Source organism: Cibotium barometz, chromosome 15 (genome assembly GCF_041138505.1).
Source record: "Cibotium barometz isolate CiBa-2024 chromosome 15, ASM4113850v1, whole genome shotgun sequence".
NCBI lineage: Eukaryota > Viridiplantae > Streptophyta > Polypodiopsida > Cyatheales > Cibotiaceae > Cibotium > Cibotium barometz.
The window spans coordinates 39,718,351-39,736,717 of record NC_141060.1 but is presented as its reverse complement, the minus strand read 5'-3'; the positions used below and the strand labels follow the sequence as shown (position 1 = coordinate 39,736,717).

The following is an 18,367-nucleotide window of genomic DNA, read 5'->3' as shown; positions in this document are numbered from 1 at the left end:
TCATATTCTGAAGTAGGCCAGAATAAGGAGATTCTCATCACAGAACTTCTACATTCTGAAGGAGATCATGAAGGCGCAGAATTGTGTGCAGTTATGTGTTCCCAAGATCCCATTTCAGTGGGTGTGTAGGTCTATATGTGAGAATTGGAGCCTATCCGTAAGGTGGAAGAGGACAGCCTTGCTCTGTCTACAAGAGGCTGCTGAAGACTTTCTTGTAGAGTACTTCAATGACCTGTGTGTTGTGTGTGCCCATGCACATGGGATGACTATAATGCCCAAGGATAGTGAGACACTGAAGAGGCTTAGGTGGAGGTATGAGAAGCTTCTACACCCTGCAGAGATTACAGACCCAAAAATTAAAAACATCCTCATGATTCCACCAGCAAGTCCTCGGGATAAAATAAAAATTATAGCTATTACACATGATATTAACACAAGAGCCAGGGCAGAACAGGACGCCAGATGGGAGGAAGAGCAAAAGGTAAGAAAAGACAAGAATCAACAAGTAAAATCGAACCCAAAGAATCTCCATGAACAGTACATCAAAGAAACAGAAGAGTTGGAGTTAGTCAACTTGGAGATACTAAGGAGCTTGTAGAGGGGCATTTTTGTCTTCATGAATATGGAAGATGGTGAGCAACAGCTCTCCCTTAACATCGTGGATGTCATAACTTTGATGGAGAGGACATCACAGATCACAGATACTATCCTATACGTCTGTTTAAAGTAGGTATCCGAATTGCATTTTCTGATGATATGGTAGTTCCATCTTTAGTTCTTCCCTTTTTCCTCAATGAGTTACCCTTGTTTTTGTAGTTTAATAAAGTGCCAGCTTCCACGTGAGAGCCACTCTGATTCTCAACTCTCAACTGGCACCACTGCTACGAAGAAGGAGTACTTCCCAACAAGAGATTCAAAAGTGGTTCACCTATTTGAGCATGCTGGAGGTTACCGTATTAATTTTTCCATATGAATCAGGGTATGTTACTCCTCTATCTTGTTAGTTATATACATCTAATAGATAGTCTGGATACCTTAGTTTTAGATATTTCTGCTTTTACAGGAACCATTGGAACCTTGCCGTTTATAGAATTGGATAAGAGAATCGTGTGGACTCTTAATTCAGTACCAAGATCACATCCTGAGTTAGGCCGATTAGTAAACATTCAAAGCACCTTTGTCTAGTATCTATGATGGCTCCTTGAAGTTGGCAATGTATCTTATTGTGAAAGCTTATTTATAATGCAGGTGTATAAAAAGGCTTCTTCATGTTCTTGGTTCCCTATATGGAGACAATGAACTGTACAAATCAGAGGTTAAGCCTGTTCAAGTGCCCAAGCAAGGAGACTCACACTCCTATGGATGGAGATCGATGATACATGTAGAATATATTCTCCAGAGTCTCTTCTCCACGAATCCCTTCATGTCCAAGGTAAGTGGAAGAATCATTTGGTGGACATGATTTAGCTAGATTTGCGATCTGACATTGTGAATTTTGTTTTTTTCAGATCGCATTACAGAATTATGATAGTAACTATGTGGAGTGGTACACAGAGTGACCATGATAATATTAATACTAAAGATGATAATATTAATAGCACAGAGATGTCTGAGGAGAACTAGCCGGAATTCCCCGATCTTGCAGACGTCGAGGTGCTCCATCAGGTTGTAGGGGATGAGGTAAAGCCCTCTGAGCACATAGAGGCAGAGCCAAGGTCCAATGTGGAGGTTAACATTGAACATCCCAAGGCTGATGAGGTAGAGCAAACTAAAGAGGTAGAGTCGAAGCCTGAAGAGAAAACAGATAAGAAGCAGACTGTAGGAGGCCGAGGAGGTAAACAATGAAGAACCTAAGTCTGATGAGGATGCCAAGGCTAGTGAGGGTCCCAAGCCGAATTTACCTGATATAAGTAACCAACTCAATTTTAAGAATTGTTTCTATTAGCTTTTTTTGTCCCTTAACAATGATTATAAGCTTTAATCATATTCAGACTGATTAGAAACATGTCAATAATGGTTCCAAACACTAAGGAGGCTTATTATCTTGGATGTATGGATTGCTGCTCAAAAGACAGCCCAAGAGCTTTGGACCAAGTGCTACAGGAAATTACAAAGTCGGAGAAATGCATGTCAAACTGTATCAATTTATCAACTTTGTAACTAAGCACTTTAGATTGGCCATATGGTCCTCAATGATGATGCATAATTTGAGACCTCTTGTCATGCTAGTTTTGAGAGAATCTAAGATTGAGGAAACAGAATTGTATTTCGTATATGACCAAAGGCACTGTTACATTGACCCATGTGTTTTTCATCCCAACAAACTGGGGTGCCCTTACTTATGAAGCGCTATGTGGATATCCAACACCCATATAATCCCACAAATACATTATTAATTGATGATACCCCTGAGAAGGCTATGTACAATCCCATGGGAACATGGATATCACCCTTTCCTTTCGAAGGTAATGCAGATGATGTTTATTTGGAAGAACAATTGATTCCATATTTAGATGGATTGTACAAATCAAAAGACTCTGTACAAGATTATGTAATGAGAAATCCTTTTTTGTAATATAATGTTTTCAACTGTTCTATTCTCACTCAAGTAATATGTCTTGAAAAATAGTATACATTGTATTATTTTTTTAAAGTACTGCATCGAACAAAAGGCTCTTGATTAATTATGTTAAAAGAGTACATTCAAATTTGTAATGTCAAGTAGGAGTGTCATTAACAAGATAGACTTGAGTAATTTGTCAAAAGAGTACATTGGAGTGGGTAGGAATGATCTTGACTGTGTTACCCAATTCTTTACATTGTTTTAGTCGCTCCCTTCTAAGGAGGACCTTTCTTCCATTGTGAATGAAATTAAAGTGTGCCGGCGTGTCTTGCAAGGATTCTTCGACAATATCCTTCCGTAGAGCTGTTGTAAATTACATTTTCCTTATATAGAAACAATTGTCACCAGTGTTGAAGCTTCATCAATCACTTCAATGTCTATGACTTTGTCGTCCATTGCACTTGCGGCTTCCTGATCCATTTGGTACCAACTCTCCATTGATGTAACAGGACCTGCTATACTAGAAGGATAAGATAAAAGTTTGAGTTACAATCATGTACTTCGCAACTACTGTCTCCAGTGCAATGTTACAATGGATACGTCAAAAACTTTACTCAGCCATCCCTCATCATCAAGAAGTCTTGCTAAGAGGAATGTGTCCAAATCTTTGCAGACAAGCATGGTTCTCGCTATCTTCACCTAAAATAAGCTACATTGTTCCACAAACACAGTAATTGGTAGGTAAACAATAATTTTTACTCCATGAGTTGGAATGCTCTCTCGTAGGGAGCGTTGCACATCCTTGAAGAGCTTGCTCTTTGCTGACTCCATTATTGAGGGGTCTGAGATAGGCCAATCCATGTAGTTCCACTCAGCTTGTAAAGGTAGCTCTTCCAAGCGGCCACAATTGTGTTTTTTGTTGAGCAGATGGTAGAAATGATCATAGAAAAAGATTCCTGTATCTACAAGGCTTTTGTTGCTCCTTCCCTCATACTGTAGCCAACCAATGTGTGCGTGAACCACATTCATAATTCCAATGATGCACTGAACTGGCTCCCACTCCTCATATGATGAGGGATACACATCTGCAAACCATAGACGTGGACAGTTTACACAGTTCATTAGACCATTATGAGAAAATGAAAGATTGACAAGCGATAGATTTACTTACAGTTTTGTCTATGCGAGGGCAATTTTATGTCATCTGGATTCTCAAGCATAAGCTCATTATGCATATATATATCTGCACTAGGACTTCCTTGATGGTTGTTCTAGTCTCTATCTTGAAGTCTTTTACTCTTCCTTTCCATGACGCCCTAAATGTATTCTTGTTGCTTGTCTTTCTTTTCTTCCTTGACTGCATAAGGACCCATGTGCCCTTGGTGATTAGCACTTCAGTCCACTGATTTTGCGCATTGAGAGAGTTGGATACAAGTATATCAAACACTGATGATCTTTGTCTCCTTGCCCTAGGAATTAAATCATCTATGATAGCATTAGTGGAGCAAAATCGGGATGATATAAAACAAGATTTGCTACCCATCTTTTCAAGAAGGAATGGAGTACAAAAGCCTGAAGCTTCAGAAAATGGAGTGTAGTAGAAGGTAGAGGAAATGAAAAGAGAGTGACATATTGTTTAAGGCCAAGAGGAAGTTTGAGAGGGGGGGGGATTTTTCCTCCTTTGCAAAAAGGTGTATTTAATACATGGATTTGAATAGAAGTTTCCCTCCCTACAAAAGTGTAGGTGTGTTTAATGCATTCGGGTGTGAAAAGTGACTATCAAGTGTAAGTAGAGTACATTTTGACATGAGAAAGAAGAGTTTTTGGATTTAGAAAAAAGAAATAACCTATTTTTCAATGTAACGTTGCCTTCTTCCTGATTGGATGCGCTCATTTTTCTCTCTCTACTAAAAGGTCCTATGAATGACCTCCAAAATGTCCTAATAAGTATTTTCCAAGTGATTTATTTCAAGAGACTCTACATTTTTATAGGAAGATACCATTTATATGTTTTTAAGTAAGTTTATCAAGTCACAAAGAGTGGAGAGCTTTTAATTTTTGCATTATGTATAAAGCTTAGCTTTTTGCTTGGCACAATCTTAAGCTTTAGTGGATTTTTTGGGGAGATGTCATTGATCCTCACAAGACCTCAATTCTAAAAAAATCCCCCGATTACACCTATGTATTGTGGGTAATAAAATATATATCACACTCGTGTGTGTGCGTGCACGCACATGTACATGTGTGTGTGCATGTGTGTGTGTGTGTGTGTGTGTGTGTGCATGTGTGTGTGTGCATGTGTGTGTGTGTGCACATGCACACATACACGTACATGTACACACATGTACGTGTGTACATGTGTGTGTGCATGTGTGTGTGTGTGTGCATGTGCACACACACACATGTGTACATGCGCTTGTGTGTGCTCGTGTGCATACACCCGTGTGTGTATGTACGTGTATGTGCATGCATATATATATGCATGTGATTATATATATATCATGTCATGTCACCTTAATCTCAAATGGTGTGAAGCTTGTTATAAAATTGTTCACCTTAATCTCAAATGGTTTGAGTCTTGTTATAAAACTATTCACCTTAATCTTAAATGGTGTGAAGCTCGTTATAAAAGTGTTCACCCTCTTTCCATCCAATAGGTTTCACGATGTCATCATGGGAGTATCCACACTTAGAAAGCCCTTCAATGTCAATTTGAGGTATGGAAGAGCTTCATTTGGGAAAACGGGCTACTTAATTTCAATTTTCAAATTTGTTGACTTGAGCTTCTTTTGGCTAGAAAGATAGGCAAGACTAGTATAGATTTTTAAAAATGTGGGCTAATAGTCTAGAATAAAATAGAATTTGACAATTGGGAGCCTTGTTATCCTTGATTTTTCAACTTGTGGAACTTGTATACACTTAGCGGAAGAGTGGGCTCATTTCAACCTACAAAAACTGTTTTGAGAGCATTTAAAAGCACTCAGTAAAAGTAGAAATGTGGAATAATGACCTACATGTTAAATTTTAAATGAGATAAATGATAACGTACTAGAGCTCAATTCAGGTTGGTTATAGACTCAATGGAAGCCCACCATGCAGCAGTGTCTATCATCTAGGTATGGATAGTTGGTAAGACAACTAGGCCTTTACACACTTGAGAGCTTATACATTAGCTTCATGTGTGTCCATAACTTTTGGCACACTTTTTAACTGCTCATGTGGAAAGTTATCAAGCTGAGCTCCCACAATGTTTGTGATTGCATATTCTTTGTGGTGCCCATGATTCCTTAGAGACACATGCAAGCCTCCCTAGTAATGTAAACGGAGCTGATGGGCACAAGATAGCATCCAAGTAAGCACCAACATCAGATAACACAATGGGTTGCTACTACATAGTCTATAAACACCTTCTTGTACAAGGTAGCATCCAAGTCACGCACCAACATAGCATATGACACAATGGATTGCTAGGCTATAAACACCTTCTTGATGGGTAGCTAATCAAACGGTTCACATTCCATATTTCAAAGGTAGTGTGTAACCAACAAATCAAATGGTTCACATTCCATCTTTCAAAGGTTATGTGTAACCAACGGATCAAATGGCTCACATTACATCTCCCAAAAGTATTGTCTCCTCAAAAGCTATGGGCTTCTGCCTAGTGTGTAAGAAGCCTCACAATCTTTTGCTGTTGAAGTGTTCCACTTAGGGGGGAGGTTTTTGGGTGGAAGTTCATACATAGTCTAAAAGAGGTATGTTAAGAAGGGACATAACCTAGGTAAGTTTGGGAAGGCATTCAAATCTTATCGAGCCTACAATTGTTTGTTTGCTTCTTTTGTAATGTATCTCACCTTATAAGGGCAAATTTTTTTTGCTTCTCCTTGAGGCCAAAAGGTTTTTGCTTCTCCTTTCTTTGAGGATGTGGCACCCTCCCCTTGATCATCATCTAACAATAGCTTGATATGTTGGCACGTCACACACATTCTCTTATAATCGTTCGAACCTAACCTAAACCCATGCGCTTGAATACCCATGGCATGTTACGCATTATCTTATAAGCGTTTGAACCTAACCTAAACCCATACGCTTGAATACCCATGTGCTTGAACACCCACAACCAATTTCCAACTATGGAGTATTTTTGCCCTTGCATAAACATCATCTAAGTTGAGAACCTATTCACACATCGCAAGAATGCACCATTTTTGACAACCCGTTGCATATAACAAATGGTTCACAATTATAGGCCAAGCGAAAGTAATGAGATTGACACCAATGCCCTTGGAATTCTGTGTAATTTTCCATTAGGGATCTCCATGCATTGTTTTTGCATGCTCTAGGCTAGATTCACAATTATCAAGGAGGTTCACAAAAGTATATGCATCCAAGGATGCTGCACTATGGCAACCAGTCCTTCCTTCCTAGTATGCTTGAAGCCTTGTAGCCGCCCCTTCCAATGATGTAGCATATTCCCCAGTTTTTGACGCACTCGATGTGGTCCCTTAGAGCTTGGCTGCATGTAGACCCAAGCCCCAATCCTGAATCTTGTTGGAGCCCAAACTCCATTCTCATCTCTTGTGTTATGCAGCACAAGCTCTTCCACCTTCTCCCTAGGTCTTCTCACATTACTGGAAGAGGCCATGGTGGTAAGAAAAGAGAAGAAGGGAAAAGAAAAGTTTGTTTTACAACAGAGGAGTGGAGAGGAGAGAAAGTTCAGGGTTTTCAGTGTAGCAATGGAAAGCTTAAAAGAGGGTTAGAAAATTAAATTTTTTTAATTTTTAGGGTTTTTAATTTGCGCGATTCTAGGTGGGGGGGACCTCTAAGTTTGAGCCCAAGAGGTAGGGGGACAAGAGTAGTACTTAGGCCCCATTAGCAAACCAAAGCCTAGGTCCCCTAGGGTCAAAGAATTAAAAAATGTGCACCCAGCCCTCTTCCTATTGGTCCATTCCTAATCAAAAGTTAATCCAAGAGGCCCTCTTTGGGTCCAAAAAATTCCTAATGTTCTTCATGGAAAAGATGGAAAATATGCTCCACACTATGATGTGGTTGCTTTTAGGTGTGGTTAAAAAATAACACACATTGAAGAAACTATAGCACCATACAAGGAAGTAGAAGGCCACACCATGACTAACCTTGGTTTGAGTCAGATGATGGGACTTATGAGGGTCGTTCATAATACCAACAACGGGCATAAATTTACAATTCTACCTTGGACTTAAAACTTGAGAGCTTATAAGGTAACTTAGGAAAATTCAATATTGGAGATGGTGGAACTCTAACTAGTTGTTTTGAAGCTTTAATTCAAATATCATCAATGGAAAAGCTTATCAATCAATTTTTTCTCTCATATGCACCTATGTGCACACCAATTTTCAAGTTTTGTCTTTTTCTCTCTCGTTTCTAGCTGTGGCCCACTCCATTTATAAAGCATGGGAACAACCCAAAGACGATAAATGCACCTTTGATACCACCATTTTCAGTTAAAAGAAAGTTATCCTAGTGGGCACCCTTCCTTCTTAAAGGGTTATACAATGTTTGATCCTTCTGGTATTGTAATTTAGTACCCTTATTCACGTCAAAGAAAAAAAAAATTCTACCCTCTCCGTGAGAACAACTTCGAGACAATGTCACAAACCAAACAAGTCAGCATCCACAAAGGTGGTCCTCCTAAGAAAATACCATAGAGCATGTTCACACACATAGGCAAGTTGGCATCTAGATACCATCTAATTGGAATCTAGAGTCTTAAGTGGGTAGTAGAAAAGACCATGGCTAACCAAAATGAAGGCGAGCTCGGTTGCATTTACATATTTCAAGCTTTTCTCGCAAGGTAAATTAACTTGGCCAAACTCATTTAATGCAACTTGGCCACCATCAGCCAAGAGTTTTCTAACTCGTGCTCGAAAAAAACATTTATTTCAACCAATCAAAATAAGGACAACTCCTGAATCTACCCGGTTTTGGTTTCCAAAATGTATACATGATGCCCATTTTATAACTAAAATATATAATAAATGAATCCTTAAAATAAGGGCAATGAAAAATCTTAAGCGTTTTTTTCATAATTCTAGCTGATAATTTTTCTCACAAAATTTAACCACCACATTCATGACAGTCGTGAGAATGGAAGATTCCAGTTGCATTAAAGAGGCTTGGTTGTGGGAAGATGGCTTTGTTTGTTTGTTTTTTTAAAAGGAAAACTTGAAATTAATAGGAAATGGATATTTAACACCCAGCTTGTGTATACAACTCACACACACCATCACTGGCAATTTGTACAAGAAGGGTGCACATCCACCGTAATGAACATCGAGGACCTCTAGGGGGCAGATCACATGGCCAAATAGCGTGCAGAAATGGCCCATTTATGCTTGCCATCAGTGGTCGTGAGTGTGAGAAAAAATCAACATGGAACCGTCAAAAGTAGTGCAAATGTTTTTGAAAAATGGGAAAACTACTTGAATCTTACAAACCCGCCCTCCAAAACCACGAAAAGCTAGCAAAACCTCTTAGTATTTTTGCAAAACGGCCCTGCAAAACTGCCATAGCGTGGAGTTAACGGAACGTGCACCTGTTCACGGTGCCGATGGAAACGGTCCCACGGCGACGCCTTTGCCACACGCGGCTTTCCACGGTCCATGCTTCATGACTCGGCTCCATCGGCCTGTCGAGCGCGTCTCGCACGTTTTCCTTGCGGGTCTCACCACTTGCGTTCATGCCCAGCTTGGCTCCCTCGGCCTCGTCTCGGGTCTTACCTTCCATCCATGATCCGCCGGCCTGCCGGCCGCGTCTCCGTCGGCATGGCACGGCTCGCCGGTTCGCCGTTTTTCCACCGTTTTCGGTCCCGTCGCGGCGTTTTCGGTCCCGACTCCGTCAACCCCCGGGGCACCCGGCACCCACGAAACCTCGCCGGCACCCGAGAAAGACCTACGTGCCTACCCGGTGCGTGAGTGCGTTCCTAGGGTGCCTACCATGGGTCCGTGCCTTGCCTCTCCTAGCACCTCCTCCCCATGCCTTGCATCCCGCTACTCCAGATAGGTAAAGGTCACCACGAGCAAATTCCACCGTTTTGAGGCTCAAATCTCAGTCGGCAGCTTTTGTGTCGTTTTCGGCTCGTGGCCGTCACTTGGACTCAACCCGACTTGTCGTTTTTGCTGTTTTTGACGTTTTTGCCGTTTCTTCCAACCTGGCATCACATGCCCCTCATAGGCTTTCAGACGAACTTTGCTCTGATACCAAGTGTCACGGGGCCAGCTTGTCGTTTTTGCTGTTTTTGACGTTTTTGCCGTTTCTTCCAACCTGGCATCACATGCCCCTCATAGGCTTTCAGACGAACTTTGCTCTGATACCAAGTGTCACGGGGCCGGCGGAAACGGTCCCGCGATGCCTTTGCCGCACGCGGCTTTCCACGGTCCATGCTTCATGACTCGGCAGCATCGGCCCGTCGAGCGCGTCTCGCGCGTTTTCCTTGCGGGTCTCACCGATCACTTGCGTTCATGCCCGGCTCGGCTCCCTCGGCCTCGTCTCGGGTCTTGCCTTCCATCCATGATCCGCCGGCCCGTCGGCCGCGTCTCGATTGTCGGCATGGCATGGCTCGCCGACGTCGGTCGACCGTTTTTCCACCGTTTTCGGTCCCGTCTCGGCGTTTTCGGTCCCGACTCCGTCAAGGTGGGGAGGGCAACCCCCGGGGCACTCGACACCCACGGAACGTGGGAAAGGCCTACGTGCCTACCCGGTGCGTGAGTGCGTTCCTAGGGTGCCTACCATGGGTCCGTGCCTTGTCTCTCCTAGTACCTCCTCCTCCCCATATAGATGCAATATATTCGGGGCGGGCTAGCATACCCCTCGGGCACCAAGTCCCTCCGGATAGAAATCCCACCTCACAGCACCTACTTTTCTTGGAACTGCCATGTCTGCATGGCCTGAAGCCATGGTCACCAGAGGTCAAAAATGTGCACATTTTGGCCACCGTGCAATGGCCACCGTGCAAAATCTGTCTCTAGGATAACACTCGTCCTCTTCTACCAAGTGAGCTAGTGTTGTGGTTGCTGCTTTGTGCGTTTCATCCAAAAAGGTGTAATGAATGCATACAAATTTTACATTTGCGTGAACAGCAAACCAGTCTTGGATTACCACCCGGATACTCGTAGTATCCACTCGTGTGAACAGGCTGGTAAGCAAGTAGCGCTACTGGATCTAGCGCGTGGAACGGGGCTCTTAAAAGGACCGCTTTTTTGAGGCGTTTGTCGTTTTGCTATTGTTGTTGTGGCGCTTTTCATCATGGTGCGAATCGGCACAGTTAAAATACCAAAAGCACTGTGTTCAAAAGTTGGAGTAGGTAGGGAGTCTAACAATATATATACACCAGCTGGCAGCAGTATGTGGAGCGGTGAAACGAATGATCGATAATTCCGTGGCACGCGCGTTGGGACGCGTGGAGCCGAAGTGGTGCAGCGGCTGTGTGGGGAGACGTTTTTGTATGAAAAGTTGCGGCATGTGCAGTCACGTGCGGTGATGGGAAAAAAAATACAAGAGCATGGAGGCGGGCCCAGCCGCGGAGGGGGCGGGGCCGGGGTGCCGGGAATCAAGGGATAACATAAAGTGTGCCGATGTAGGCGTTTACGGTTTTGATACAATAATATCGAAGCGCATACGAGGAGAGAGGAGTGACGGAAGCCATCCCACCTCTGAACATGGCTGGTCACCATCCACACTGGTCCATGTCACACGATATGTTTCTCGTGCGAATGGGGGTCCCCATTTCACCCCACGGGTGACGGACGGGTCACACATACGAAACAGACTACACGTCACCAGCGTCGGCCTTGAGCGTAGGTCCGGACTCCGTGGCTTAGCTGTGCAGTGTGGACTGTGAAGACTCTCGCGGAGTCTAGTCTGAACACTCGACTCTGAACCAACAGTTTTGTTTTTACCTGTAAATTCCATTTCCTCAATTTTGAAAAATACTGCATTTTCGTTATATTTTAGATACCCTCTAAATTTTAAGGCTCAGACGCTCTGGACCTGTGGTGTGTCCACTGTCACTGTGTGAGAAAAAAATGTTTTCTGTGAACACAGTCCACACGCTCTGAAATTCGCCGTGCGGCGTGGGAGCCTCCAGCACGTGCAGTAGGACCGAGCTCTCCACTGGAGAGTCCAGACTATGTGAAAATAACAACTGAATGGTGAGTGACAGACAGTGACAGGCGGCAGTAAAAATGGTGAAAAGGAAGTTTCGGGCGGGGTTAAGATTCCGAGGAAATCTATCTTCACGATTCACGAATCACGGGACCACCGGGTACGGTACGCCTGGGCTCGCAGCAGTGCCCAGTCACTAGAGCCCACCATTGATATGGAGGCCGTACGCTTCAGTGTGTGAATAAGCACATTTCAAATTTTCAAGCAGAGTTTGAAATTGGAACCTAAAATAAATAAAATAGTGATACTTTTTCCAGGCGCAGCGGCGTCGCACACGGGACTCGGGAGTGACGGGACTCGGGAGCAGATCTCCAGCCAGAGGGCACGGGGCCCGCTCGCTGTCAGAGGCGCCCTTTTGTTGGCAGTTGCAGGGTACAGAGCGGAGGAAGCCGCCCTTGGCCCCCCGGCCCCTCATCAACTTTCAAAGTTTTCTCTTTCGTTTCAGAGAATCATTTACAGCAGGTTCGACGTTGATAGCGATGTTGTGGGGCCCGTGGGCCGCCGGGGCCCTTGGTCTGCTGCTCGCTGTCAAATCTACAATTTCGGTACACTATCATTTAATAGAGAAAAGGTAGTTTATTTAGCATGTGTCCCCCCCCCCCCACCCCACTTTGCATCTTTGTGTGCTTTTCCCAATCATATTCTTAAATCTTGTTGTTGCTGTTTGATTGGGAGCTGTGCCGGGGCCCCTTTGGGGCTCAAGGAGAGCAGATCCAAATGGAACACCTCTAACAAGAAGTCCAATTGCAACTCCCGAGTCCCAAGTTTCTAGTCCCCAATTTCCAGTGGCGTCAAGTCCCATTCAAAACTGCAGGTGGGGACTAGGCCACAGTGCAATGCATTGCACTGAGAGATCCGGGTCAATCTCAAAAAGATGGAAATGGAAAAGGTCGGAAAAGTTCGCACTCTTTTTCATGGTGGGATTTTTCCCTGGTGCAGTAGGACTCAGGAGGTTGAGAGCTACTCAGGAGGTTGAGAGCTTTGTTTGCTCTTGCGCTGTAGCTCAAACCAAGTTGCAACCTCACTATTGTAATGTCTTTACATGGTGCAACTACCTTTTACCCCTTGCCATGTGCCTCTTTTACCTGACTTCTCAAAAAAGTGGTTGTTGAGCTTCCATTGGTGACTTTGTGGCGGTCTGCCATCTATACACTGTACACACACATACACACGCCACATACGTGACAATTAGGTCCACGGAGCACTCATCATTCCCCCGTCTCTGGCCCCCAACCACAGGTGTACCTGACCCAGCCCCCCCATCTAGCCTTGTGGAGGAAAATTCCTCCTCCTTCCCCCTTGCATCTCTTCACAGCATCATTTACTTCTTCGCCCATCACTTCGTCCTTCCCCTTCTAGCACACAGGGACTTCCTCTGCCTAGCACACACTCTCTCTCTCTCTCTCTCTCTCATTGAACCTCTTTAGCCCCTGCACTCACAAAATCGCCCAGTTCACGCCTTACCAAGCCCTCTGCTTTAGATCTTTAGTCACTGCACAATTTCCTTCATCGACATCAGGAAGTAAGGTGAATCACCAGAAAACTTACTTCCCTCACCTCCTTAATCTTTTGTAAATCTCAATCCTTCCCTCACCTTGGTAATGTTTTTCCTGTTAAGACCCACGGCTTTTGTTTACGTATGATATAAGGCCTTCATGTTAGACATCTTTGATATGATATGGTACCTTCGTCATGGCCTTAAGGCTAAAGCGCAAGCTTGGGTCTTCCCACCCTACCATATTTTTGGTACTCATGCCTGTGTAGATCTAATGCTTTCGATACTAGTTTGGGTGCTTATTGTATTTGCTTGGTCCAAATCCTGCTTTTTTCGTAGAATTAGCCTGATCTAGTCCTTAAGCAACCCTAGTTTCTTCATGCATACAAATATGTTCTGGCAGTCTTAGAAGCACATAGCTTGTCTGCCAGAATCTTTAACCAACCCATCAGGCTGCTAGTTCTTTCCATCCGAAGCAGTCCAATTACTCAACAGCTACAGTCTTTGTGTGTTGTGTGTATATGCATGTTTTAATCATGGCTGAGTCTGCCCTTCACCTTCAGAGAAGTGACACAGTATAATGGTTTGCCTATGGAAACCTACTGTTGACGTGAGTGGGGATGCCATAGCACGGAGTCTATGCTATGTGTGATGGAGTTGATGATTTAAAGCTATGTGAGTAGAGTTTCATGGAGTGAAGATCTCACTTTGGTTTTGGTTATGTCTGAACTTTTCAGTTGTGCATAACCCATCATAGAGACTTGGTCCTTCTACATCTAAACTTTCCGCTGAGAGTGTGTGCTTCATCTTGATTTTTTTTATTTTTTTACTTTTTTGCAGAGAAAAGCAAGATGCAACAAGTACCTGCAGAAGCAGGACTGCAAGGGTGCCAAGTTACAGGGTCTTTTTTATCTCAACCGCTTAGATCTGGTGGGGATCCTTCACAGAATGCTCGCATACCCTCAGGCAGGTCGAAGAAAAGAGAAAGAAGTGAACAAGGCTCTGATCCGGTCAAGCAACAACGGTTAGATAAGAGCTGCAGAAGCACTTTTGAAAAAGATGATTCGTGGAAACCAGATGCTTCCAGCCTGGTTGGGAAAGATGGGGGCTTATGCAGTGCAGCTTCTGTTGATAGGCTTGTGTACATAATGCAATATGATTGGAATGATTGTATGCAAAAGCCCGTGGATCTGACAGTGAGCAGAACAATGCTTGCCAAAGTTGTTGCTTCCACAGTAGAGCTTGATTGCCTTATCAAATTTGTCAAGCTGGGGGGATTGCCTTTGTTAGATCGATGGCTTCAAGAGGTGCAAAGGGGTAAGCCACCCACAGACAATGACAGCTCTGGAGATGGTGAGAAAGCTTGTGAAGATCTTCTTCTTGCTCTTCTTGGGGCCCTCGAGAAGCTACCTGTGGATCTGGTGGCTTTGAAGAGCTGTCCTGTGGGTAAATCAGTGAACAATTTGCGCAGTCACAGGCATCCGGACATTCAGAGAAGAGCCAGGAAGTTGGTTGATATGTGGAAGAAACGAGTGGATGCAGAGATGAAGCAGTCTGGTGAAAAGAGTGCTCGTCACCCTTCAATGGATCAGAGCCTCTGCTTGCAACAGCAAGATGCAGAGGTGGCTATGAAAGCATACAAGGGGAGTACTTTGGAGCTTGCAGCACAAGGTGAACCCTCGTGTACGGGTAGAGGGAAGTTTGCCTCTGTTGCTTCACTCTGTTCATCTCCTGACAGCCATAGCAAAGCTTCCTCTTTTGCCTTCCCATCCTCCTCTGCCTCAATTTGCTCTGTAGACATTCAAAGTAGAGCTCCCTCCACTGCTAATATTCCTGCTAAGTCTTGTGATGCTCTCTTTAGCAAGACAACAGACCCCGGTCAGCAGTGGCCTAGTGCAACACATGCTTACACTCCAAGCAATGAAGAAGGGAAGGTCAAATCTGCTGTAGACTTCTCTCATAATGATGCATGCGTACCGGGATCTCGCTACCATCTAAGAGCTAGTAAGAGTGCTGGAGCAGTTAGCTATGGGAAAAATACGCACAAAAGCAACACAAGTGCTTCTTCTACTACTACTCTGTCTGGATCAGTTGTGGGCACAAAGGATCATGCTGAAGGTGGAGCTATTTCTTGTGGAAGAAACCCTCTGAATGCTGTAAGTGGATCCTCTGTGGTTGAGGCCTGCACCCTACCGAGCTGTAACTCATCTCAGAGAAGCTCGGTTAATCTTCTAAATTACGAGGCTCCAAGTAGAATGATGAATGCAGCATCTTCATGTGTAGCAAATACCAAAGAGAGAATAAGATGTAGCAAGGATCATGGCCAGCCACAGATGTGCCCTGAACTTGCCAACGTCGGCATCAATTTGTTGGCCAACATTGCAGCTAGTGAGAGCTCCATGAATGATGTGAAAGCCGTTGAATCTCTGTCTGATAAGACCTCTTCTGTATATAGAGCAGCCATCATCACTCTGGAAAACAATGATTCAACAAAAATCATCACGAAAAATCAGGGGAATGCTTCTGAGAATCTGCAACCTTCCTTGAGAGCAGTAGTCAGTGGAATTCCTACAGACAGGGAGCAGTTTGATCGCAACTCCAGCACTGTGTCATCTCCTTCTGAGACTAGCACACAGCTCGATATTCTTATGGGTGAGAGTAGAAAAGCTCGGGTTGTTTGCGTAGATGCACCTAGTCCTGCAGATACTACTTCGGAGACGAGTCTTCCTTCAACTTCTGTGACTAGAGATGCGAGCAGAAAGAGAAGTTCTTCAACAAATGGCTCTTATGATGAACATGGTGAGTTGCAGGCCTCAGGTGAAGAAGAGAAGAGGCTCTTTTCGCAACTTGCATTGGTAGCTGAAGCAGTTGGCGAAAGCAGTGTTATTGGGTTGGTGGAGAGAGCAGAAAGCAAGGATGCAGCCGTCACTACAGTTGAGCACAAACAGGGAAATTCGGCTCTGGAGAGAGCCTCGAAGGAGTCAACATCACCACCAAGATTTTTTGGAGATGATCCTTTGGAAGTAGCCAGACAAGTTGCAGTGGAGGTTGAACAAGAAGTGGTGGATTGTCATGGGGACTCATCAGAAAGAGAATATTCTGACAGAACCTCAACTCAAAGCGGTGGTGCTGTGGTTGCAAATAAGCCCACAAATGCATTGGCATTGGAGGACGGTAAGAAGACTTTCTCAAGCGAGCTTCCTCCAGTGGTTCATGCAGCTGTCTCTTCCCTGTACCATGATGTGAAACAAGTACCCTGCAGTGCAGATGCGGGAGCCATGATCAATGAACAAACACCAAGAGCCCTTGGATCTGAAGTTACTGCTACCAAAAGAAGAGTGGAGACTGAAAGGCCGGTTTTTGACTTGAATGAAAGATTTACTTGTGAAGAGGGGCCTGTGCAAGATTGCACAGTGTCCTCGCCAAGCCCTAGTTCTAAACCCACGTTGGCTTCCAGTGTTGCTGGGCCGATGGCTCCAATTGCCATCGTCGCAGCCACTAAAGGACCCTTTACCCCGCCAGCAATCTCCTGCCGACCAACTGGAGAGCTTGGTTGGAAGGGCTCTGCAGCCACAAGTGCCTTCCGACCTACCCAGCCCCGCCGGAGCCTTGAGAAAACTAGCATGAATGGGCCAGAGCATCATCCACATGCCAAGCCAGTGCTAGATTTTGACTTGAATGTTGCAGCGGGTTCAATTTTCAAAGACGATTACAAGATGGGAAATGCAGATATGGCTTTGAAACCAGGCTTGCTGGACACAACAGTGGCAGGGAAGCAGGCTTCAGTCCCAGCATCTGTAAGTTCAGGGATATTAGAAAGTGCTTGTGAGCCTCGTAGAAGGCCAGTTTGGGATTTGAACCGGGCTGATGAAGGGGAGCCTCTCCCAGCTGTAGAGAACAAATTGGTGCAAAGTAGCAGTAGACTTGATTTTGACTTGAATAATGGACCTACATCACAAGACAATGATGAGGCAGCATTACCAGGTGGGTTAGGCAACAAGCACATTGGAATGCGGAATCCCTCGTCTTCCGGAAGCAACACAATCACAGCTGTGGGAAATAGAATGCTTGCTCACCCTATCAGCTCTTTCACACCCATAACTGTGCCAGCTTTTGCTTCATCAAACCCTGATGTAGCTTATCCCCTGAGTGGTGCTAATCCTTGGGTAAATGCAGGGCCTCACGACAGTCTTTTTCATCAGTACAACTTCTACATGCAAAGCCAGAATGGTTTTCCATCCTCTGGGATGGCATACCCCCCCCTACCATCAACAGCAGCATGTTCTTATGGAGGGTTTCCTTTTGGCTTCTCTCCAGCCTCAATGCAGGGTTTCTCTGCACCCTTCATAGATACGCTTCAAGCACCATCATCAACAGCTGTTTCTCCTCCATTGCCAAGCACTGAAGCTCTGATGACTTCGCAAATCAAGCCCCCATACATGATGGGCGTTTCGGCAGATGCTATTCAGCAGGGTAGTGGTAGCTTTTGGGGCCGGCCAAATCTGGACTTAAATGCTGGTCCAGAAGTAGCTGATGCTAATACCAAGGATGAAAGAAGGCAGATGTCTGCCGCATCAGCTGGTCTGAATGAGCAGAGGAGAGCAAGGCATCAAGCTGTTGAAATGGCTGCTGTTTTGCAACAGAGAGAGCAAGAGGGATGCTGGGGCATGCAAGGAGCTGTGGTAAAGCAACCAGTGTGGCGGTAGCGATGACATCAAACGAGCTCTTTTCTCAGAGTGATGATGGCTATGCTATGTTTACCAACATGTACATGTTTCCACGACTGTCGTGTTGTCTTGCTGTGTATGCAATGTACATTTCTTTTCTAAGCTTAATTTGAGATGAGCAGGTCAAATCCTGTGTTTAATTAACGAGGTTTTGAAAGGGTTACCTTCTCCGTGGAAGCATGCTCTGTATGGAAAAGCATGTAGGCGACAAAGCTACGTGTCTGATTGTGAGCCGAGCACGTGGCATGGGGTGATGGCAGTGTGAGCGGAGCACGTGGCATCGGGTGACGGCAGTGTGAGCCGAGCCCCGGGCATCAGGTGGCCGCAGGAGAGAGAGAGAGGGGGGGGCAGGAGAGAGAAAAAAAGAAAATATTTGCTCCTTTC

At 44.6% G+C, this 18,367-nt stretch overlaps 1 protein-coding gene across 2 annotated transcripts; it reads left to right on the top strand.

Moving 5' to 3' along the window:
- The first annotated feature begins 12,507 nt into the window (after positions 1-12,507).
- Positions 12,508-18,127, top strand: LOC147631291 (uncharacterized). Of its 2 annotated transcripts, none has more exons than XM_086809658.1 (2): positions 12,508-13,288; positions 14,097-18,127. In XM_086809658.1, exon 2 carries the CDS (start codon positions 14,108-14,110, stop codon positions 17,960-17,962), a length of 3,855 nt encoding a protein of 1,284 aa, XP_086665784.1. In that variant the 5' UTR covers positions 12,508-13,288; positions 14,097-14,107; the 3' UTR covers positions 17,963-18,127. The 2 variants fall into 2 exon arrangements, with proteins under 2 accessions (XP_086665784.1, XP_086665785.1); XM_086809659.1 differs by having other exon boundaries at positions 12,869-13,931.
- Positions 18,128-18,367: the final 240 nt, after the last annotated feature.